Below are 24,331 nucleotides of genomic sequence, written 5' to 3' on the forward strand. Positions count from 1 at the left end.
TGCCCCCCCCCCCCCGCCTCGGCGGCACCGCTGAGGCATCTACAGAAGCCCTAGAGAAGTTCTTAAAACACAGGCTAGAAGTGACACAAATGACCACCTAATCGAAACGCTCTGTAAAAGCCACCAGCCAACAAAGCCTGATCAGCTCAGCAACCCAACAATACCCAGGAATCACCACTGCCACAACTCCTAACCACCACACGCCCAACCCCAAGAGGACGCCAAGCCAACCTCAAACCAAAACCATCAGGGAGACCGAGATGACACCAACCAGGGAGATGGCAAACAATGCTAAGATGGTAGCTCCCCTTCAAGATGATGACCACCCAATAACGAAACGAGATCTGAGGGAAATGGAAGCACGATTAGAAGAAGCACTGAAGGCCACAATGGCTCCCATGCAGGTACTAATCAACAATCTAACCTCCAAAGTGGAAGCTCTAGAGAACAAGAACCAAATGCAAGAAAGAATAATAGAACAATACCGGGAGGAGAACGCACGTGTGAACAAGAAACTGGACGAACTGGTAAACCAAATGGAAGCAGAACACAACGAGATGAAAATTAAGCAAGCCGACCTTGAAGACCGCAATAGACGTTGTAACATCCGCTTCCGCAACTTTCCTGAAAAAACAGAGGAGAAAAGCCCAGCAGACCTAATTATACGCTGGCTGAAAAACACAATCCCAAGCCTGAAACTTGAGGCAGAGGACTTGGAGAGGGCTCACAGAGCCCTAAAACCTATGCCAAAACCCAGCGCCCCCCCGAGAGACATCATTGTATGTTTCACACGCTACCGAAAGAAGGAAGAAATATGGCACCAACTCAGAAACTCAAGCAACCTTCGATATGGAGAAACCCCCATTCTGGCCTTACAGGACCTATCTCAGGATACCCTAAACCGGAGGAAAAGCCTGCGCCCATGCACCCAGCGTCTCCAACAAGCAGGGATCAAATACCGATGGGGCTTCCCCTTCCGCCTCATTGTAACAACGAACACAACACAACACATGGCTACCAACATACCTGAGGCCCTGCAACTACTAAAGAACCTTGAACTCGACCTCCCGCCGGAATGGAAACCGACAAACCCACCAAGCGACAGCCCCAACCACGAGGAAACAACAGCAAACAACTGGACAATGGTACAGAAGAAAAAGATACAACAGAAGCGGCGCAACAACGCAAACCAATACAGGCAAGCATCATGCTCAGAACCGTCCCGCCGGCCATACGACACAAGAAACCAGACCAAGATCAACCAAACCAACTCATCGCAGATGGACAACCCTACAACAACAACAACCCCGGCTGAAAGAAGCAACCAGGAAAAAACCACAAACTGAAGGACTGGTGATTCCCCCCCCCCTTTTTTCCCCTCCCCCCCCAAAACATAGATTTAGTTAACACCATCAACACCCCCCCCAGCCCCGCACCCCCACAGAAATCCCCACCCCAACACCAGTCCAGACGACCTCAACCACATTCCCCATCACCCACACCTTCAACATCCTCATACTCCATACTAAGGAAAAACAACTCCAACCTTAATAACACAACCCACAATCAGGCTAAAATCTGATACCCAACCAGCACTATGGTGGCACCAGAGCGTACCAGCACCCACATCCCCACCCCAACACACCAACAATGTTGCTCATAATACTGGCAACACTGCTTACAAACCTTATACCTGACAGCGACGTTACAAAGTCACTTCACACTGTCTCGCTGATCACCCCCTATCGCAGACAACAGGGGGGACGGCCTGTCCTTGAACACGGCCTTCCACACCAGCTGAGACCTAGGACCAACTGGCTAAATGCCAGATGGCCCAAAATACCCCAAACAAACACCTATATGACTACATATAGGAAACTCCCTACAACTTACCCCCTACTCTTTAACCCAAATCTCACTCTAATCCTACTAGCCCCCCACCCACCACACCCTAGGTCAGCGCAACCCCACTGGTTCTTTAAACAACACGAAGAGAGAGACACAAGACAACCCGAACGGGTTGGCAGGGAATCGCCCCACATAATAGATAAACAAAATGGCTAACCTAAAAGCAATTACATTAAACGTGAGGGGGCTGGGAAACCCCATCAAAAGAAAACGCATCACCTCATACATAAACACCATGAAACCACACATCACCTTCCTACAAGAAATACACAATCCACCCAAAGGCAGCAAACTCCTGAGCGACCCCCGCTTTAGTCAACAGTGGGTCGCACGAGGCTCAGGGAAAGCCCGTGGTGTAGCCATAATACTCAGTAGGGACCTGAACTTCACTGCCACAACAGTCCTCAAGGACAAAAAAGGCAGATTCATTTTCGCTAAAGGGACACTAGATGGCAAAATCAAACTGACAATCGGCTCCATATATGCCCCAAACACGAAACAACTAGAATTCTTCCAGAAAACACTAAACAAATTCCTCTCCTTCTCTGAAGGGGAAGCAATCCTAGGAGGGGACCTCAATCTAAATATGAAAGGTATATCCCTGAAAGATATCCACCCCACAACCCCATGGGCAACCTTCCTCCGAAGGAAACCCCCAACAACCAGGAACTCTTACAAGTTACTAAAAATGCTAAAAAACAGGGGTCTCTATGACATTTGGGGTGAGCAAAACCCGGGAGACATCAGCCATACATTCCAATCGGGACGCCATGATACAGTGTCCAGACTGGACAGCATTCTACTCACACAGGGTCTGATTCCCTCAGTAGAATCAACAAACATAGGTAACATTAAAATCACAGATCACGCCCCAGTAGAAGTCACTGTTAAAATAGGAGAAGGAACACAAACCACCCCATCCTGGTCCTTCAGTCCCATCCTAACTACAAACAAACAAATTAGAGAGAGTCTCACAAAAACCCTCCAAAACTACTTCAAAGAAAACGATGTAAACAATACAACAACCCCCCTCCTATGGGACGCAATGAAAGCGGTCACCAGAGGAGCTTGCATAAAAGAGAAAACATTCCTTAAAAAACAAACCTCCTCAAAAATTAGCAAAATAGAACAAGACATCACAGCCCTCTCATCACGCTACAAACAAACAGGATCTAAAAAACTCCTCAAACTTATAGAACAGAAAAGGAGAGAACTAGACTCCTTAGAAATCAACAAAACAATGATCAACATTCTATACTCTAAACAACGTTTCTATGAATATGGAGGGAAAAACTCCAGATTACTAGCAAATAGATGTAGGAAAAAAGCACTCAAAACAAGAATACACTGCATCACCAAAAAAGACGGCAACATAACATTCTCCCCCAAAGAAATAATTTCAGAATTTGCAGAATTTTACTCCAACCTATACACCTCCCATAACCCACCAGAGAGGGAAATCAAAAAATTTCTAGCAGGACTGACCATGCCTACCCTAACTGATGAGGAACAGGAATTCATGGATAGCCCTATCACCCCAGAGGAAATAGATGCGGTCCTCAAAAACTTGAAACCACACAAAGCCCCAGGCCCAGACGGCTTCACAGCAGAATTCTATAAGAAATTCAAAGAACCCTTGATGCCCTACATGACCCGCCTATTCAACGACATCATAAAAGGAGGCCCCATCCCCAAAACCTGGACCCACTCCAAAATAGTCTCCATCCCAAAACCACTAAAAGACAGCCTCAAAGTAGAATCATACCGCCCAATCTCATTAATAAACCAAGACTACAAGATATTCACATCAATCTTGGCCAACCGCCTAAAAATCTTCCTACACAAGTTAATAGCCCCAGACCAGACTGGCTTTGTCCCTGGCCGCAATATAACAGACCCCATCAGGAAACTACTGAACCTGATCGAACACAGCAAGGCAACCAAACTCCCATTGACAATTATGTCCCTAGACATACTCAAAGCCTTTGATTGCTTGGAGTGGAAATACATATTAGCAGTACTAACTAACATGAAATTTGGCCCCAACTTCCTACAAATCCTCAAACAAATATACTCCCAAGCCTCAGCAAAATGCAGAACTAACAATATGGATTCTAACACTATAGCTATCCAAAGAGGCACGAAACAAGGATGCCCACTGTCTCCCTTCTTATTTATCCTGGCTCTGGAACCCCTAGCAATCCGCATCCGAGCAGCCGCAGACATCAAGGGAGTGGAAATAAAAGGCAGGACCTATAAATTAGGGCTCTTTGCAGATGACCTAATGGTCACAACACCAGACCCCATAAGCACAGCAACCTCCCTAATCAGAGAACTCAACGCATTTGCAATGGTGTCGGGCCTACAGGTAAATTTCACAAAGTCAAAAGCTATGTGCTTCAACACCCCTCCTCACACCCAAAAAGAACTCACGAAGGTCACCAAAATAAAACTTTGCCACACCAAGTTCAGATACCTAGGGGTACAAATAACCAGAAACCTCAATAAATTATACCTCCACAACTACAAGCCCCTGTGGCGACAAATTAACAAAGACCTAAAGAGATGGAATAACATGAATTTCACTCTCTCAGACAAAATAGCCATGATCAAAATGATCACACTCCCAAAACTAACCTACCTATTCCAAACCCTCCCAATCTGGATCCCCTCAACCCAACTTCACAGTTGGCAGAGAAAACTACACTCTTTCATCTTCTCACATAAAAAACCAAGAATAAGCCCCAAATACCTGCACCTCCCCACCTCAGAAGGAGGATGGGGAATCCCCAACATAGAAGCATATTACAACGCCAACCAAATACGCCATATAATCCCATATATACTAGAAGATGAGACAAAACAATGGGTACACCTAGAGAGGGACACAATTGAAAACACCTGCACCACAACATACCCACTCCTCCCAAACAAACTAAAGAAAATTCCCACAACACTTAACAGGTACACACAGACCATGCTCAAAGCATGGAAAACACAAATAGGCAAACTATCCCCAACCCCATCCCCACTAATCCCCCTGGCATACCACCCATTATTCCACCATGCAGCACAAAACCTCAAGATAAAAACCTGGCGAACCAAAGGCTTGTATCGCCTAATAGACTTTTATAAAAATAACAAACCCTTGTCAACACAAGAAATACAAGACAAACTAGAAGACACCCAAATGCCCTGGTTAACACAACACCAACTACATGCCCTCTTAAACAACCCAACAGTAAAATCAGCAGCAACTAGGCCCCTGACAACCTTCGAAAACCTCCTCCTAACAACAAAGGGAAACGGTAAAGGGATGGTATCCGCAATATACAAAATACTACTCCAAAATCTCGCAAATCCCCTAGACGCAATCAAAAATCAATGGGAGAATGACATAGGCTATGAGATAAACCCCACTCAATGGACCAGAATGTGGTCTAAACCCCCCTTTAAATCCATATCAACGAAAAGAAAAGAACTCACACTGAAACTCACCTACAGGTGGTACCTAACACCAAGGAAACTAGCGCTAATACACCCAGGAACCTCACCAAAATGCTGGAGAGGGTGCACCTCCACAGGCACATACTTCCACATGTGGTGGGAGTGTCCCAAAATCCAACTATTCTGGACAACAGCCATACAAGAAATTTGTAAAATAACTAAGCAAGTAATAGACACCACCCCAGAATTGGCCCTACTAAACATCTTCCAAGACAACAATGCCCATTTACACCACAAAGAACTCATAACCCACCTGCTCTCAGCAGCCAGAAACACCATAACCAGACACTGGAGAGACCTGTCAGGAGTAAGCATGGACCAATGGTATCAAATAGTATGGGAAACAGCCCTACTAGAAAAATTAACTAATAAACTGAAACTGACACGGGGACAAACAGAAGAAGATGCCTTCACCCCGGTATGGCTCCCCTTTATCACACACACAGCCCAACAGGACAATGACAATAATCCACCAACAGCATACAAATCAATATGGCTAACCTGATCCAAAACACCCACCCACCTCACTCACACACGAAAACAAAGATCACCACAGCCAATCACAAGCAAACAATCACACCCTAGGCCAACCCCAACCTCTCTCACCACCAAAGGAACACAAGTGAACAACACAAGCACGCTGACACCAAACTCTACATACATTAAACATAATAGAAACACCGCCACCCAATCCCACCCTTATCCATCTTCCCTCTCTCCACCCCCTTTCTCTTTTCTCTCCTTTTTTTATTTTTATTTTTATTTTCTTCTCCCCCTAATGCCTCAACAAATGAAACGGATTTGTAAAAATGTTACATGGGGAAAAATATATATGAGGCACTACACTTCTGTAAAACAAGAAAATCCTTAATAAAATATTAAAAAAAAAAAAAAAAAAAGAAAGTTTATTGCTGTGAAAATGCTGGATGATGGTTCTCATTGCTTTAAGGCGTGGGAAAACCTCACTGCAAATTTAATTTGGACTTCCCCAATGTGATAAGGTGGGGAAGGGGGAGAATCCAATATAAAATCACATGTTACCCAACGTTGTGGGGGTGTCATTTTGCGGGGTGCGATCTATTACCACACTACACCCTGTATATACTGGTGAGCTCCTCGTTGGTGGGACCGGGCGCGACACACATGTATTCCCCTGCCCCAGTTTTTAACCCAATGTTTGGTGCAAGTTTGGTATATCAGAAAGCTTGTATCTTAAATATTTTACAACGTAATTGGCCTTGGCATAGGTCAGCAAAAAACCTGAGGACATGCCCACAGTAGATCTCAGGTTTCCAGATCTCAAGGAGAGTGGGGAAGTAATAATTGAGGAGGGGGGACAACACAGAGTGTGAATAGATCCCATCAATACATCCCACTAGTGTGGACAGGAAACACTGCCAAGAGTTCAGCTGAGAAATCAGGTGTTATAAGGGGGGGGGGAAACCCTGCTCCTTTTCCCTTATGGGGTATCCAAGAGCCCGTATAAAGTCCTTAAGTGGGTTCCCTATCAGTAGGAGAAAATAACAGAGGCCAGCCAGAGAATATTGAGAAGCAAAGCAGCTAGTAAACCTGTTGCAACAGGGTGGTCCTCACTCACCACATGCAGGAGGGAGGAGGGACCCAGAATAATGGTGAACAAGCCCTTATATAGACTTTTGAAATTGCCTTATATAGACTTTTGAAATAGCTCAAGACCACCTCCCAAAACATCATACATACATCACAGAAGGGGGCAGCCTACAGCAGAAATCCTGTTTGCCAGGATATCTGTTAATGGTCACTGATTGCTTTACCTGGGCAGCCTGACCATTCTTTTGTGATGGTAAATACTTTTAGTTCCTGAATCCAGGTCACAGGCTCACCCTATTCATACACAAATATGCCCTTAAGACAGGTAAGCAAAAGACAATGGAGAGGCTTTCACCATTTCCTTACTCCTTGCAGAGAAATATTTGAGGTTAGTTTGGGAGAGTCAAAATGGTTCAGGATTGCTCTCCTGTACCATTTCAGACACGTGGTTTATATACTTGTGTATGTGTTTGCCTTGTACATCATTTTATATTTGGGACCTTAGAATTCTTATAACACAGGTTTTGTCCAAACCTAGGTTAACCTCAGGTTTGGACAAAAGTGCACATAATAAAATTTGCACTCTTGTATGTACACAGCTTGATGCTGGTGGCGCTGTGGATTAAACCACAGAGCCTAGGACTTGCCAATCAGAAGGTCAGCGGTTCGAAACCCCATGACAGAGTTAGCTCCTGTTGCTCGGTCCCTGCTCCTGCCAACCTAGCAGTTTGAAAGCACGCCAAAGTACAAGTAGATAAATAGGTACCGCTCCGGCAGGAAGGTAAACGGCATTTCCGTGCGCTGCTCTGATTTACCAGAAGCGGCTTAGTCATGCTGGCCCCATGACCCGGAAGCTGTACGCCGGCTCCCTCGGCCAATAAAGCGAGATGAGCGCTGCAACCCCAGAGTCGGCCACGACTGGAGCTAATGGTCAGGGGTCCCTTTACCTTTACCTTTATGTACACAGCTTATGACGCCTATCCTGGAAGGAGTACACATTCCGCTTTCCTCTGCATCTAGCATGCTCCCACTGCTGGCTTGTGAAGCTGTATACTCAGACTTTAGCCACAATCCACATGTGTTCCTGTAGTTTCTTGAAAAATACTGCATTTTGATCTGTCCCCTGAAAAACCTCCAGATTCGATCCAATTTGAAAATTTAAATGGGGGTTGGGTTGTGCATTTGTTTGTTTGTTAAAATAAAAAATAAAATAAACTGGGGGGGGGGAGAAAATGTAAGCCACATGAAGACATCCATGCCCCCCTTGTGCCTCCTCATGTGGACAAACTGTGGTTGACTTGGAAACACATCAGGCTTTGCTGATGTGTACAATGACATACAAATGGGATTTGATACACAGCAGGGGTGCTGGTGGAAATAGCTCCCTGGTTTCCAGCCCAAAGTCTCCTCTTAGCAAACAGACAGGCTTGCCAAAGGAAATGCAGAACGCGCAGCGCCACTTTCCAGCTCTCTGAAAAAGCCGGCATGCCACCCGGGGAAGGCGCAGTTGGAGGAGGGATAAAAATATCCATGGAGGAAGCTCAAAAGTTGTATGAGAAAAAGTCAGCCCCCAGCCAAACTAAGTTCCACTTCTTTATAAGCTTCCCTAATATAAAACCCATCTCATTTCAACTCACAGGCTACATTCTGGTTGCACCCCTGAATAAATTTCCTCCTCATTAAAAATTAGTCCTCTCTTAATTAAGGACTTGGGACGCGGGTGGCGCTGTGGGTTAAACCACAGAGCCTAGGACTTGCTGATCAGAAGGTCGGCGGTTCAAATCCGGGGTGAGCTCCTGTTGCTCTGTCCCAGCTTCTGCCAACCTAGCAGTTCGAAATCACGTCAAAGTGCAAGTAGATAAATAGGTACCGCTCTGGCAGGAAGGTAAATGGCATTTCCGTGCGCTGCACTGGTTCGCCAGAAACATCTTAGTCATGCTGGCCACATGACCCGGAAGCTGTATGCCGGCTCCCTCGGCCAATACAGTGAGATGAGCGCTGCAACCCCAGAGTTGGTCATGACTGGGCCTAATGGTCAGGGGTCCCTTTACCTTTCGCTTTAATTTAGGACTTATTCCAAGATTCTAGGTCTTCTTCAATCCCCTTCCTTTAATTCTGTCCCTGAATCCCGTCAAAACTACATAATACTTCCCACCCAAGCCAGAAAAAAGAACATTGCAAGCATTTGTCTCTCTCTGAAAGAGAGACACACTTTTCTCAAACTAATTGCCCAGACCAAAAGCTTCTGTCTCTAAATGGGGGGTGGGGGGGAATTGTCTAAGAGAAACACAATATTTCTTTTTAACAAACGTGTGGTGCCAACCTCACCAAAATAATTCACAGATGAATGAAGCTCAGCTTTCTACTCCCCCGTGCCCTGAAATTAAATCTTCTGGACCTATATTAGCGTAACATTTAACTATGATTTACTTAAAAGTGATCTATGGGTTTCTACCTTTGAGTTTAACATAAAAGCACACATTTGAGTAATTACCAGTCAACAGGCAAAGTGATTGCTCACCTGCCTTGACCTTGACGTGTCCAGTTCATATTTTTAGATCCCTGCCCTTTCATCCTATCTTCTATAGCACCCGCCCTGTGGAACACCCTCCCACCAGATGTCAAAGAGAACAACAACTACCAGACTTTTAGAAGACATCTGAAGGCAGCCCTGTTTAGGGAAGCTTTTAATGTTTGATGCATTACTTAATTTTAATATTTTGTTGGAAACCACCCAGAGTGGCTGGGGAAACCCAGTCAGATGGGTGGAGTATAAATAATTTATTATTATTATTATTATTATTATTATTATTATTATTATTAGGGTGCTTTTCCATGAACTACTGCTTCCCAGTTTAACCAAACAGAAGCATGGTTAATTCTTAACCCTGAGCAGGAAACTTGTAAAATGGAAAGGTTCTCAAAAATATTTAAAGAATTAAGATATTTCATCCCTAATTAAACAAAAAGTTCTGTGTTGTCCTGGCACAGGCCTGAATCAGTCACAGAGATTCTCTCTTTTCCCCCCTTGTTTATAATTAAAATAGGGGGAAACCAGGATTCACTTGTCTAGGGTTTCTTCAAGCTCTGTCAACCATCAAGACTCATCTTCAAAGGAAGATATAGAGATTACCACTGTTTTTATCTCAACATCTGTATGGTAGGAAGAATGATCCCTGTATTCAAGGAGGATCTTTCCTGCTCCTCCAGTCTTCATGATCATTGTGGCTTCTTGAATCCAAACATTTAAACCTTTTATTTTCTCCTATGATCGTCTTTTTCAGTGCAAAAGCTGAACTGGTCCAGGAAACACTGAATTTTCAACATGAAAAAGAGCAGTTCAACAAACATTTTAAAAATCAACAGAAGGTAGGTTTCTGCTCCTCCATGAAATTCTGGGCCTAGCACTCCTACATCTTCTTAGGTAGCTTTCACATGTGACAATTGTTTGGTACACTGATGAGTAAATGGTCAAAACAGGTTGAAGCAAGAAAAAATCCAGTGATGACCACTGAAAACTTTTAGGATTGCTGGTATTGCTTAATGACCTACATTTGACATGAAGAACATGGTTAGCAACCATCAACACATGACCTGCTCTGGAGAGATGTTTGAGGGTTGAGTCCCTCTAATTGTGATTTGTGGGAGCGGGTGGCGCTGTGGTCTAAACCATGGAGTCTCTTGGGCTTGCCGATCGGAAGGTCGGCGGTTTGAATCTGCGCAACGGAGTGTGCTCCCATTGCTCTGTCCCAGCTCCTGCCAACCTAGCAGTTCGAAAGCACATCAAAGTGCAAGTAGATAAAGGGGTACCACTGTAGTGGGAAGGAAAACAGCATTTCCAGGTGCTCTGGAACTCGTCATGGTGTCCTGTTGCTCCACAAACGGTTTAGTCATGCTGGCCACGACTCGGAAAGCTGTCTGTGGACAAACGCCGGCTCCCTCAGCCTGAAAATGAGATGAGCGCCACAACCCCATAGTCTCCTTTGACTGGACGTAACCATCCAGGGATCCCTTACCTTTTACCTTAATTGTGATTTAATGGTTTGATGCAGTGACGCTTCTGTTGTTATATTGTTTTGAAATACTGTCCTCTTGCTCGGTTTTTGTTGTTGTTGAAGCACGTGATTTATAGTGGTACCCACTTAGGGTGAAACAAGGATCAGACAGACGCAGCAATTTGGAGAAAAAGAAGGTGAGGTTTTATTGCTGAGCAATAATGGACCCAGTTGGAATGCTTTCCAAAAGACTGGGACCCCGAAGCATACAAGTCCTGAGGTTATATACCTGAGCAAATCACAGATCATGAGACAATTATGAGGCAGTCACGAACGCCAGCGAAAAATAGCCAATTAGCGCTTCTTGCCATGCCCCTGGCCGTACGCAGAGTTCACTCCCAACTTCTGCTTTCCATTGTCTGCACAATGATGCACAGTCTGACCTTTTCCCTAGTTCTGACAGAACAGGGAAATGAGACTCAGGGGGGGAATCTCCTGGCGCTACCTCCCCCTATGCATTCTGCTTCATGTAGGGAGTTTATGTGGTTTGGCCCTTCCTGTTTCGTGGACCATTTTAGCCTGGATTTGAGGGGAAGATTTGTACCAGTGCCTTCTGATTCATGGCTTCCCCTTTCCTCTAGGGCAGTGTTCCCCAACCTTGGGCCTCCAGCTGTTTTTGGACTACAATTCCCATCATCCTTGACCACTGGTCTTGCTAGCGAGGGATGATGGGAGTTGTAGTCCAAAAACAGCTGGAGGCCCAAGGTTGGGAAACACTGCAGTGTTTCCCAACCTTGGGCCTCCAGCTGTTTTTGAACTACAATTCCCATCATCCCTGACCACTGGTCTTGCTAGCTAGGGATGATGGGAGTTGTAGTCCAAAAACAGCTGGAGGCCCAAGGTTGGGGAACACTGGTCTAAGGTGCAAGGATGTTACTAGGTAAAAGGTCGGTTCTGGACTTGCGGTTCCAAGCAGTTTGCAGTTAGCTTAGGCAAAAGCTTTCTTGATTCAAATGGATTTATAAAATCACTGTAAGCCCTGTTATGTGTGAGCATATATGAATATATTGATTATTGATAACTGATTATATGGGTAGCCCCCCTTTTCTTGCTTTATTGTTACCTGTGGAAAGATAATATTTAAAATGGTTGGAAGAATTCTAGGCCAGGGATGGGCGGACTTTCGGTTTGTGGGAACTTTTTAAACTACAACCCCAAGATCTACCAATCGGAGGCTGGTGCAAAAAGATTTCCATTGAGAATTAAAGAATTCTGAGCCCATAAATATATCCGAGTATCGGAACTGAATGGAGCTCACAGCCCCCCTGCACAAAAACCCACTCACAGTTATCCCAAACTCCCTTCATTTCAGGCATTTAATTTAGGGTTTGGTGGGGTGTGTGGGATTTTCTTGCTGCTATGGTTAAACGTTTGGGAGTAAGGTCTCCTTGCGGATCCACTGCAAATCACACGAGAGTTCTAAGAATCTATCTTCCCACCACCTGTGAGCATTTTAAATTGGATCTCTGGAGCTATTCTGAATGTCTCAATGATCTCCATCACTGAGATCTGGTTGTGGCCATTAGAACATTAGAACAACAGTCCCTTGCCAGCAGGGGCAGCCCTTTTCTTAACATAGCGCAAGAGTTGAATCCGATGGGTAGAGACCCCATTGGCAAGGCCTAGTGTTAATCTATCACATGGCAGTCCAACCTATGGGTCACCTGTGGGCTACAAGCTAGGCATTCAAGAGAAAGCATCAAACATGAAGCATGAGTTTATATTTTTGTGCCTTTTTTATGGTATTGATATTTTGTTGAAAAGTTTTCAGTTACAGTGGTACCTCGGGTTACATACGCTTCAGGTTACAGACTCTGCTAACCCAGAAATAGTGCTTCAGGTTAAGAACTTTGCTTCAGAATGTGAACAGAAATCATGCTCTGGCAGTGCAGTGGCAGCGGGAGGCCCCATTAGCTAAAGTGGTCTTCAGGTTAAGAACAGTTTCAGGTTAAGAACGGACCTCCGGAACGAATTAAGTACTTAACCCAAGGTACCACTGTATAAAGAAATACAGTCAAACCTTGGTTGTCAAACGTAATCCATTCCGCAAGACCGTTTGGCTTCCGAAACATTTGACAACCGAGGCGCAGCTTCCGATGGGTTGCAAGAGCTTCTTGCACTCACGTGGAAGCCGTGTTGGGCGTTCGGGTTCCGAAAACCGGAGCCTTTACTTCCGGGTTTTTGGCATTCGGGAGCCGAAACGTTTGAAAACGGAGCCATTCGAGAACCGAGGTTTGACTGCAAAGTGATACAAAGAAAAAAGAGGAAGAGAAAAATAAAAAGGCACAAAAATGTGTAGAGAGGAAAAAAAACAATATATGAATATATAAAAAATACCCTACTCTTTTATAGATTTGTTATCATTATCCCAATACATATACAAATATTAACAGCCTACTACATTTTGTATAAACTCATTCCAAATACTGTCATATTTATACAAGCAAAATCTATGTCTGCAAGCAGTCCGTTCATAAGTTGCGAATGTTACCATATTGTCGATCCATTAATTAAAGGGGATCATATCTTTATTCTTCCAGTTCATCAATGTGAGTCTCTTGGCTACCACTGAAGCACTGAGAATCCATCTTTGTTGTCCCCTTGTTATCTTCCAATGCCATGCATTGTTAATGATAGCGCACACATCTGTTTGTGTATTAAGTTTTTTTGAAAATTAAATATATTAAATCTATTGTGTATTTAATTATATGTATTAATTGTGCATCTAAAATGATATTAAATAGTACTGAATATATTGCAAATACTTTAAATTATTCCTTCCAGTAGCACCTTAGAAGAAGTGTGCATGCACACGAAAGCTCATACCAATAACAAACTTACCGTATTTTTTGCTCTATAAGACTCACTTTTTCCCTCCTAAAAAGTAAGGGAAAATGTGTGTGCGTCTTATGGAGCGAATGCAGGCTGCGCAGCTATCCCAGAAGCCAGAACAGCAAGAGGGATTGCTGCTTTCACTGCACAGCGATCCCTCTTGCTGTTCTGGCTTCTGAGATTCAGAATATTTTTTTTCTTGTTTTCCTCCTCCAAAAACTAGGTGTGTCTTGTGTCTGGTGCGTCTTATAGAGCGAAAAATACGGTGGTTGGTCTCTAAGGTGCTATTGGAAGGAATTTTTTTATTTTGTTTCGACTACGGCAGACCAACACGGCTACCTACCTGTAACTTTAAATTATGACATGGGAATTTAATTCAGTGTGTGGGTTCTGTGTCAAAGTTCTCTTGCGGCCCACTTCATACTGAATGTCGGACCACCCTGATTTATCAGATGCTTTTTGGTCCTGTTCTGCTACTTCTGCTTTCACTCCTGGCTGTGCAATGAAAATAGCTTGTGGAGCTGTGCCAGCTCTTCCACTCCTTTCACGGTTATGTTGGATCTCGTCCTATAACTTTAAATGTGTGACTGAAAAACACTTAAAACCTTTACGAGTGTGGATTTTATTTTATTTGCAAAAAAACCCCAGGAGCTCCAAGAGATGCTGGAGAAGCACAAAGTTCAGAATGAAGCGTGGCTCCAAGCCAGAGCCGAAGAGAATGACAAAGAAAGAAAAGAGCTCTGCAAATTGAGGGTAAATATTACAAGTTAGGGCTTCTCCTAATGCCCTGTCCCTAAGGCTTGCTTTCCAGGCTATTCGCGGAACATTTACTTAGAACTGCACACTGCTGTTGTGTGTCGAGGTCCCCAAGCCACCCCACCCAAATAACTCACAACGCACACTTAATTTTTGTTTAAGGTTTTTGGCATAATTTTGGCCACAACTTTATTTAAATACAAAACCATGAGTGGTTGTTTAGGCATTGGTTAAGACTATCTGTCCCCCCGCCTGGGGACAGAACTGACTTCCGGGCACCACCGAAAGACAGTGCGGGGGAAAGCAAGTCGGGGAGAAATGGAGCTGAGTCACAGACCCTCACCTCTCACCCGCCTGCTCCCCGAAGGCTTGCCGGCCCTAGTCCCATTCCAGGGATTGGACGAAAAGATGGCAAGCCCCAGGATTCCTTTAACGGAATTCCCTTTCCGCAGCAACCATGGAGGGGCAGGCCCAGCCTATCCTAACCCCTCCTCCACCAATTTATAACCAATGCATAACAACAACCTGTGACGATTTGCTACGCAGTAGGCAAAAACCAAATAGCCCAGCCAATCAGCCAGATGGACAAAATTCCTACCAGGCCCCTGCCCCAACGGCAGACGACCCCATGACAGGCATAGCAAGGTCAATGCAACAACCCCTTACTCAAGGGCGGGTGGGCGGGTGATCCGTTGCACACAGCAAAGAGAAAGCTCCAGGCTGCGTGTAGAGTACTTAAACATTTTACCCCTCCCACCAAAATTGCAACATAACTTTTACCCCAGCGACCCAGTGAACCAATCACTGCCCCAGGCCATCTTTAGAGACCCTGCCTGGTAAGAGAGGGGTGGCTCAGCAGACCCCACCGCAACACGTGCTCTCCATGAAGGAGAACACGCTTTGCAAGAACTGTACTTCCAGCATTGAGGGGGTCCATCTTTCGTTCTGCCAGACATGAAACTTGTATGTTAACCTGTTTCATACCTTATACAGTCATACCTGGGGTTAAAGACTCTTCGGGTTAAATCTTTTCAGGTTGCGTCCCGTGGCAACCCGGAAATACCGGAAAGGGTTACTTCCGGGTTTCGCTGCTTGCTCATGCGCAGACGCTCAAAATGACGTCATGCGCATGCGCAGAAGCGGGTTGGGTTCTGCTCATGTTGCGAATGGGGCTCTAGAACAGATCCCGTTTGCAACCAGAGGTACCACTGTAATTTCATTTCATTTTCATTTCACTTTTAATTTACATTCTGCCTTTCTATATTGCTATACACAGGTCGGTTTACAAGCTGAAGAAACAACAAAGATTGCACACCTCATAATCCGACCCAATACAAAAATGTCACAATAAAAACGTAATTTTAAAATAAACAACTTAATCAATTAGAATATAAGAGTACATAATAAAATTAAGGTAAAGGTAAAGGTACCCCTGCCCGTACGGGCCAGTCTTGACAGACTCTAGGGTTGTGCGCCCATCTCACTCAAGAGGCCGGGGGCCAGCGCTGTCCGCAGACACTTCCGGGTCACGTGGCCAGCGTGACAAAGCTGCATCTGGCGAGCCAGCGCAGCACACGGAACGCCGTTTACCTTCCCGCTGGTAAGCGGTCCCTATTTATCTACTTGCACCCGGGGGTGCTTTCGAACTGCTAGGTTGGCAGGCGCTGGGACCGAACGACGGGAGTACACCCCGCCGCGGGGATTTGAACCGCCGGCCATGCGATCAGCAAGTCCTAGGCGCTGAGGTTTTACCCACAGCGCCACCTGCGTCCCTATAATAAAATTAAATACCAGAAAATAATAATGAAACAGAAATTTGCTCTTAACAATTACATTAAATAATTTCTAAACAACAGCAAGTCACAATAACACAATACAAACTGAGAAGCAAAGACACACAACTTATAAAATTATTATTTTTAAATATCCCTGAACTGCTCTTCTTCCTTCCCAGCTGCTTCTGCTGTTCCTAAATACCAGTTGCTCAGGTCCTGTTCACTGGTTTCCCACGGGCTTTTGGTTGGCCACTGTGAGAACAGGATTCTGGACTAGATGGGCCATTATTACCTGATCCAACAGGCTCTTATGTTCTTATGCTATCTGGGTGTTTTCTCATGGTACTAAATTTCCAGTCTTGGCCACACTGCAATTTGGGGAGAGCAACAATAATTTTCCAGTGCAAGTTTGCCCTTATATGGAGTTAGCTCACTTGCCGTGTGCCTGGTGAAAGGACCAAAAGTCATTTTTTTCACAAAGACTGTATTCCAGGATTAAAAGATCAGCAGCAAGCTCTCTTTGACTGCAAAAGTAGAAATAGTGCAGTTTAACGGATGGGCCTCGTTTCCCTTTGCCTTTACACAAGGAAGTGACCCAAACAGAAATGCAGAGATGACTCACATATTGCTTGTTCTGACTCACAGCATTAAATTGCTTTCGGAGAGTGTAATTTGCGATAGCCTGCAGTTCCTTGGTGTGTGAGTGTGTGCACAGACTTTTCTACTGTCAATGTTTCAGGGATACCATGTTGGTGGGGCCATAAACATAATTTGTTCCCGTTCAGACCTAAATTCATCACTGATTTTAGAGAATTCCTGTGCTGAGGGTTTGGTTTTTAAAACAAAACCATAGCTCTTGCTCTGTCTACTGATTATATTATTTAAACAAAACAGTAAATGAAACAAGTGATTTATTTATTTTTGGCTTTGTGCATGTAAAATAGCATGCCCTCCAACATTTCTCCAATGAAAATAGGGACGTCCCATTCCACAATGATAATTTTACTATTTATATCCCGCATATCTTACTGGGTTGCCCCAGCCACTGTGGGCAGCTTCCAACATATATAAAAACATAATAAATCATTGGACATTAAAAAAAAATTCCCTATACTGGATTGCCTTCAGACACCATATCCTCCCAACATTTTCCCAATGAAAATAGGAACATCCTAAGGAAAAGTGGGACATTCGGGGATCAAATCAGAAACTGGGATGGCTTCTCTAAATCAGGGACGTCCCTGGAAAATAGGGACACTTGGAGGTTCTGAAATATGCTTTTCAGATCATTTTTGCGGTTCACTTTAAACCAACCACATAATTCTGCTCTTCAGAAAGATATGGGCCTGTTACTAAAGCAGCTTTACTTTTTATGTCATTTTAAATCTTTCTTAAAATCCATATGTATCTTGAAATGTTTAAGAGAACTCTTTGCTCACTTATTTGGAAATAAGTTATCCTGAAGTCATACAGATCGGGGTGTGCAGCTACCAATCTAAGTCGGAATCATTCCTTTTTCTTTGTTGAGAGCACATCCAAGTACGGTATGTTCCAGGCATCTTGAGAAATGGTAAAAACAACACAACTGTGCTATAATTCTCCCTCCAGGACTGTGGTAACTATGGCATAAATAACCAAAATTAGATCAATTTCAGCACTTTTTTTTTTGCAACACTGAGCCATAGCCTAACAACAGTCCTCTCCACAGCCCTTTTTTATCTTTTCCTAGTACAGTTGGAGTTTTTGAGAAAGTACCATGGGAACCAGTCCCCAAATGACCGCTGTGAGGACATGACATAGAAGAAAATGGCTGCCAAAAGAGCAGAATAAGAGTTGAGGTCACAAAATGGTGTGGGCATGCGCCCAATCAGTGGGGAAAAGGCTGTCTGAACTGTGGGATGGAAAGCCAGCTGACTTGGCCCCAGCCGGAGCGTCTCCCTTCTCAGTCTTGCTGTTGCGGAGATCCATCAGTCATCCTCCTCCGACGTGCGTCCATGACTCATGCAAGAGCACACATTACTCAGCAGAGTAAACACACAACAGACCAGGCTCGAGACGTGGACACTATACTAAACTATGCATTTATTATACATACTGTATTTTTCGCTCCATAAGACACACTTTTTCCCTCCTAAAAAGCAAGGGGAAATGTGTGTGCATCTTATGGAGCGAATGCAGGGGGGAGGCAGGCAGGAAAAGCCCCCAAGAGGCAGTCAGTCCCTTCTCCCTCCTCGGAGAAAAGCCCGCAGGAGCTGCCCGCTCCTTAAAGGGTGCGCGGCTCCTGTGGGCTTTTGCGGGCGGTGGGGGAATTGCCATAGCCGCGCACAGCCTCTCCCGGCCGGAGAGGCTGTGCGCGGCTAAATAAGCCAAGACAGCGAGCGGGAAAAATATTTCAATAATATTTTTTTCTTGATTTCCCCCTCTAAAAACTAGGTGCGCCTTATGGAGCAAAAAATACGGTAAATCAGGACAAAGAAATACATGGCCTCTCTCCTTGTCGTTCTTCTCGGAGAGAGAGAAAAACAAAAGCAATACAGAGTGGCTGTTCCGCTCATGGGACTCCAGCAATCTGTGCTGGAATGTAAACAGACATGTGACATGTTACATTCCCACATATCTGCAGCCAGGGTGGAATGGAATTCCCAACAAAGGCACCTACATCAGCCTGCACTTGCTCTCAGAGAGAATCTCTTCAGACTGATACTTTTGCAGAGGACTATTTTTCCACATGTCTGCCTTTTTGACATTTCCATGTAGAGCCCTCAAACAAACTATAGCCTCAAGGTTGGAAGAACTTAAGAAGCCATGCATTCTAACCTTCGCCTCCCAAGAAGGATCCTCTCCACACTTTAACATTTCTGGGCACAATTCAAAGTGTTGGTGCTGACCTTTAAAGCCCTAAACAGCCTTGGTCCAGTAGACCTGAAGGAGCATCTCCTCCCCCATTGTTCAGCCCGGACACTGAGGTCCAGCACTGAGGGCCTTCTGGTGGTTCCCTCACTGCAAGAAGTGAGGTTACAGGGAACAAGGCACCTTCTTGGTAGTGGTGCCCGCCCTGTGGAACATCCTCCCACCAGATGTCAAGGAAATAAACAACTATCCGATTTTTAGAAGACATCTGAAAGCAGGCCTGTTTAGGGAAGCTTTTAACATTTGATGAATTATTGTATTTTAATATTTTGCTGGAAGCCGCCCAGAGTGTCTAGGGAAACCCAGTCAGATGGGTGGGGTATAAATAATAAATAAATAATAATAATATTATTATTAACTCATGTAACCCATGCTGCAGTACACCAGCACTGCAAACAAGGTGCACCTTCAAGATCTTCTGGATTCAGGGTGCCTCTCTGCACATCACATGTCTTTGTGATGTTGAATTGAATCGCGGTTGGTGCCTCTGATGGCAGAGTCACAGCTCGGTCTGTGCATCTATTCAGAGGCTCTGTTGAATTCAGCTGGGCATATTCTTGTGGGTATTGGATTGCAGCTTAAAACAACTGCTCCATTGAAAGCCCACTTGAACCTGAGCTGAAAACGTTAGTTTAGGTAAAGCATAAGCCAGTTGGCCTATCTAAGGTCTCTATGAGTTTGGGTTTTTTATAATAATTTTTATGAGTTTTCAGTTACAATAATCCAATAATAGCCTCATTATAAAAATGCCAAGTTATAACACAATTACTAAAACCAATCCTTCAGATGCCAAATTATACAATTTAGTTGGCCTCCTGCATGCTAGAATTGATAGTTTGATGATTTGCTTTATTTCTGCCTTCCAAAATCTTTTTAATTTCAACTACACTCCCTTATACAACAACTGCAATACTAACGACTTCTATTCCCATTGACACATTAAATGATTTATAAATCTACAGGCGAAGCATTCAAACTATATCCTTGTTCTCCCTGTGCGTGGCAATTATTCTGTCCGTGATGTTTCTTCCTATCCTTGTAAAATATTATGTCAACCCTTTCCTGGTTGTTGCTGTCCTCCATCATGCCTTGGGCGGACCTAGTATCCCACTGTTGTTTCAGAAGTTCTCCATTGCTCCGTCCTGTGCCCCATTGTTTTGCAACCTTAGCAGCAGCTGCAAAAATCATACTGTCCAACTCCCAATATATATCCTGTTTTCGCCATTTTTCTCTCAGCCTGAGAAGGAGAGTGAACTGTTGAGCTTCAAATACAGTCGTACCTTGGTACTCAGATGTTTTGGCTACCGAACGCCGCAACACCGGAAATGAGTGTTCCAGTTTGTGAACGTTCTTTGGAACCCAAACGTCCAACGGGGCTTCTGCAGCTTCCAATTGGCTGCAGGAGCTTCCTGCAGCCAACCAGTAGCTGCGCTTTGGTTTCCAAACATTTTGGAAGTCGAATGAACTTCCAACCGATTCCGTTCAACTTCCAAGGTACAACCAGCAACTCAGTAATGAATAAACTCTCTATGAGTTGGCCCATTGAGAAACCAACAGAGCCTCATTTGGTCCACTCTGGAGTTGGATTTTGCCATCAAGTATTTTAATTCTTTTTGGATTCTTTCAACTCGACTTAATCCTCCATAGCATGAACTGGGAATCTGTGATTCCCCAGATGTCATGGGACTACAAGTTCTAGCATCCCTTAACATAGGCCCACTCCCCCCTCTGGCGTGTACTGCAATGTACCAATGCAACTTGAAGCACAGGAGAACGGTGGGATGACTTCACTGTGTTCTAAGCAGCTAATGTGTTCATGGCCTGAGACAGAGGGTTGTATCCAACTGCGCTGTTCTGCTTGTACAGCAGGCTTCCTGTTGCCCAACATAACTTCTCCCTTCTCTTCCCTGCCGCCACCCATGCACCTCTCAAAATCTGTGCCTGGAGACCTTGTAGAGCATGGATGATGGCGAGGGGAGAGTAACAGGAAGTCTTGCTGCATAAGCAAGTGTTACACAGTGTTAACTACAACCCAGAGACTTGTCTTTTTTAAAACAACAACAACCTGTTATATGTTTTTTGCAAGAAACATGGATAGGTTGTAAAACACATGCTCAAATTATAGCATTGCGGGGCAGGTCTAAAGGAAGATGTCCTATCTTGCAGTTCATTCCCGTGGCTCCAAAAAATAATCTAAAACCTGGTTTTCTTGTTTTGTCACAGGAAGAGATTCTCAATGACCAGGAAAGATTGAGAGACGAACAGCAAAGCGTTTATCAGCGCAATCAGCAGCTCCTTTCTATAATGCAGCAGTTCAAAGGAATGTGAACCGTTTGCTGAATAAAGCCTGGTCACATGCTCTAGATCATAGCAGCTACACAGCACCACTTGAACAACTGAGCTCTTATGTAACAAAGATCCCGTTACCATACAAACTGAAGTTTGATCTCGATAACTTTCCATCCGGCCCCGGGATGATGGTTCAATTAAATCCCCACTCACTTTGGGAAATATTCTGAGTTTTTGATTCAGTATTTTATATGTGTGTATATATATATATATATCTCAGGTGCTTGTATGTGCTGACATGGCATTTTAAAATGGACAAAATGAATATAATGCTATATTCATAACTTAGGAAATTTGTTCTTGTTAAGAAAGATTAATGGATTTGCAAAGCTAGGAAACAGGGAGAGAGATTATGATCAGAAAGCCGCTTTGATTCCCTCTCCCTTTTTCAGACTTTGGAATGGGATACACTAGGAGACCACGAATTCTGCTCCAATCCTTATGTGGTAGAAGTTACTATCTGAAATCACAGTACCGAGGACTACTGAGAACATATGACTTTAGGAGGAAAGGACTGGTGGAGGAAGGGCGAAATGTAAATTCATTTTTTCCTCCTTGTCAAAAATTTGGGCATGTTGGATCTGTGCACATTAACTCTTAACTTTTCATGAGTGTCATAGCGTTCTATGTGTTCTGTGAGTTTCCAGTAAGAGGTAGGGGTGTGTGTGTGTGTGTGTGTGTGTGTGTGTGTGTTAATGCATCTTGATTTGGGAGGATTGGTAGAACAATCATGCTGGAATCAAAGATAGGTCACTACTGTGCCAGTGGAAGAGTCTGAAACACATATCGTACCATTGATGTCATTATTTGAAAATCACTTTCCTGCAGGTAGTTTGAGGATCAGAAAGCACCTTGTGCCATACAGTGAGAGAAAGAAAATGAAAGTTTTTATGTGAATAAAGTTTGTGTTCATAATATTTGTTTATTTAGTGCCTTGAACATCACATTAATCATCAACTTAAGCATGGCAACACAGAAATAAGTCCAGTAGAACTTTCCCTGGGAATTTAAGCAATCTTAATAGGCAAAGAATTATGGTGCTGGAGGAGACTCTTGAGAGTCCCATGGACTGCAAGATCATCAAACCTATCCATTCTTAAGGAAATCAGCCCTGAGTGCTCACTGGAAGGACAGATCCTGAAGCTGAGGCTCCAAGACTTTGGCCACCTCATGAGATTTGAAGACTCCCTGGAAAAGACCCTTATGTTAGGAAAAATTGAAGGCACAAGGAGAAGGGGACGGCAGAGGACGAGATGGTTGGACAGTGTTCTCGAAGCTACCAGCATGAGTTTGAACAAACTGTGGGATGCAGTGGAAGACAGGAGTGCCTGGCATGCTCTGGTCCATGGGGCCACGAAGAGTCGGACAACAACAAGCATTACAACTGGAGTCCGCAGTGCCTTGCATGTAGCTACATAATAACTTAAGTTATTATGTCACTCTATAGGTAGATGGTTTTAAAATTACGTTCTGGGTATCTGGGTGATAGAATAGACCATCCTGACTGAAGTGATTTATGGCCAGGCCTACAGGGGCTTTGCACAGTAGGACATTTTTTTATCTAGAATTTATTGAGAACCATTTGCTTTGAAGATATCTTGCTAACTTTGGTAGAGCTACTCTGGATAGTTTTGAGGGTTGTCGTGCGCACGCACACACATAATCACATCAAAATTGATAGTGAAAAAAAGGAAAAGCTTAGCTTTCTTAGTGGATGTTGCCTTTGTCCTTGGAAGCATTTTAAATAATAGAGAGTTGTTTTAAGGGGCATTTGACTCCAAGCAGATCATTCTTCAGGAATACAAGATCAATGACTTATTCTCCCATCCCCCAACATCAACAAGAAGACGTTTCCAAGAATTTAGTATGTCATCTCATCGGTCTTCTATGGTGAGCCCTTAAAGCTATATATCTTGAAGCACTTCCCTCGGATCTGTAAGGATGCTAAAGTTCCAACTAGCATGAAAAATGGTTGCTATAGCGTTTAGCCCCCTCCCCCCTCCCCAATCGAAGAGGCTTCTATTCAGCTTCAGTTAGCATGATGCTGTTCAAATCCTGGGAAATCTCAAAACAAAGTCTGCCAACAACTACATAGATAGTTATTGATACATTTTTTTTGTTTCTTGCAGGTGCAGCTACACTCTAGCAAGGCTGCTATTCAGTCTAAAATTGTAATGGTTTAAAAGTCTTGGCCTCTGTCTCGGGAGGTACTGAGCCTTCTCTCCCATGTTTCTAAACACACATGTTTCAGTACGAAACTGAAGTCATCATGTACTCTAGTGGTTTTCCAGCCTTCCAGTTCTTTTTCTGTGCTTGAAACGGCAACCGATGGATTAGGAGCTGTCCCACTTCCCTTATTCAGTAGATTGGTTGGGCACTGCTTCTTTGACCTCCATTGTTGAAAAACATACAGCATACATTTCCATAGGTTTTCAATAGATCTCATGCACCTATAGAGGGACACAGGTGGCACTGCGGTCTAAACCACTGAGCCTCTTGGGCTTGCCAATCAGAAGGTCGGCGCTTTGAATCCCCGAGATGGAGTGAGCTCCTGTTGCTCTGTCCCAGCTTCTGCCAACCTAGCAGTTTGAAAGCACACCAGTGCAAGTAGATAAATAGGTACTGCTGAGGCAGGAAGGTAAACAGTGTTTCTTTGTGCTCTGGTTTCCA

The 24,331-nt window shown here is 44.2% G+C and overlaps 1 protein-coding gene across 2 annotated transcripts in view; it reads left to right on the forward strand.

Annotated features, from left to right (window-relative positions):
• Positions 1-22,576, forward strand: part of LOC114606797 (kelch domain-containing protein 3-like) — an 80,752-nt gene extending 58,176 nt beyond the window's left edge. For both annotated transcript variants that reach the window (XM_028749363.2, XM_028749362.2), the window contains exons 17-19: positions 10,269-10,353; positions 14,520-14,624; positions 21,536-22,576. In XM_028749363.2, the coding sequence (XP_028605196.2) occupies positions 10,269-10,353; positions 14,520-14,624; positions 21,536-21,640 (295 nt within the window). In that variant the 3' untranslated portion in view covers positions 21,641-22,576. The remainder of the gene's footprint in view (positions 1-10,268; positions 10,354-14,519; positions 14,625-21,535) is intronic.
• The last annotated feature ends 1,755 nt before the right edge of the window (positions 22,577-24,331 follow it).

This window comes from Podarcis muralis, chromosome 11 (genome assembly GCF_964188315.1).
Source record: "Podarcis muralis chromosome 11, rPodMur119.hap1.1, whole genome shotgun sequence".
NCBI lineage: Eukaryota > Metazoa > Chordata > Lepidosauria > Squamata > Lacertidae > Podarcis > Podarcis muralis.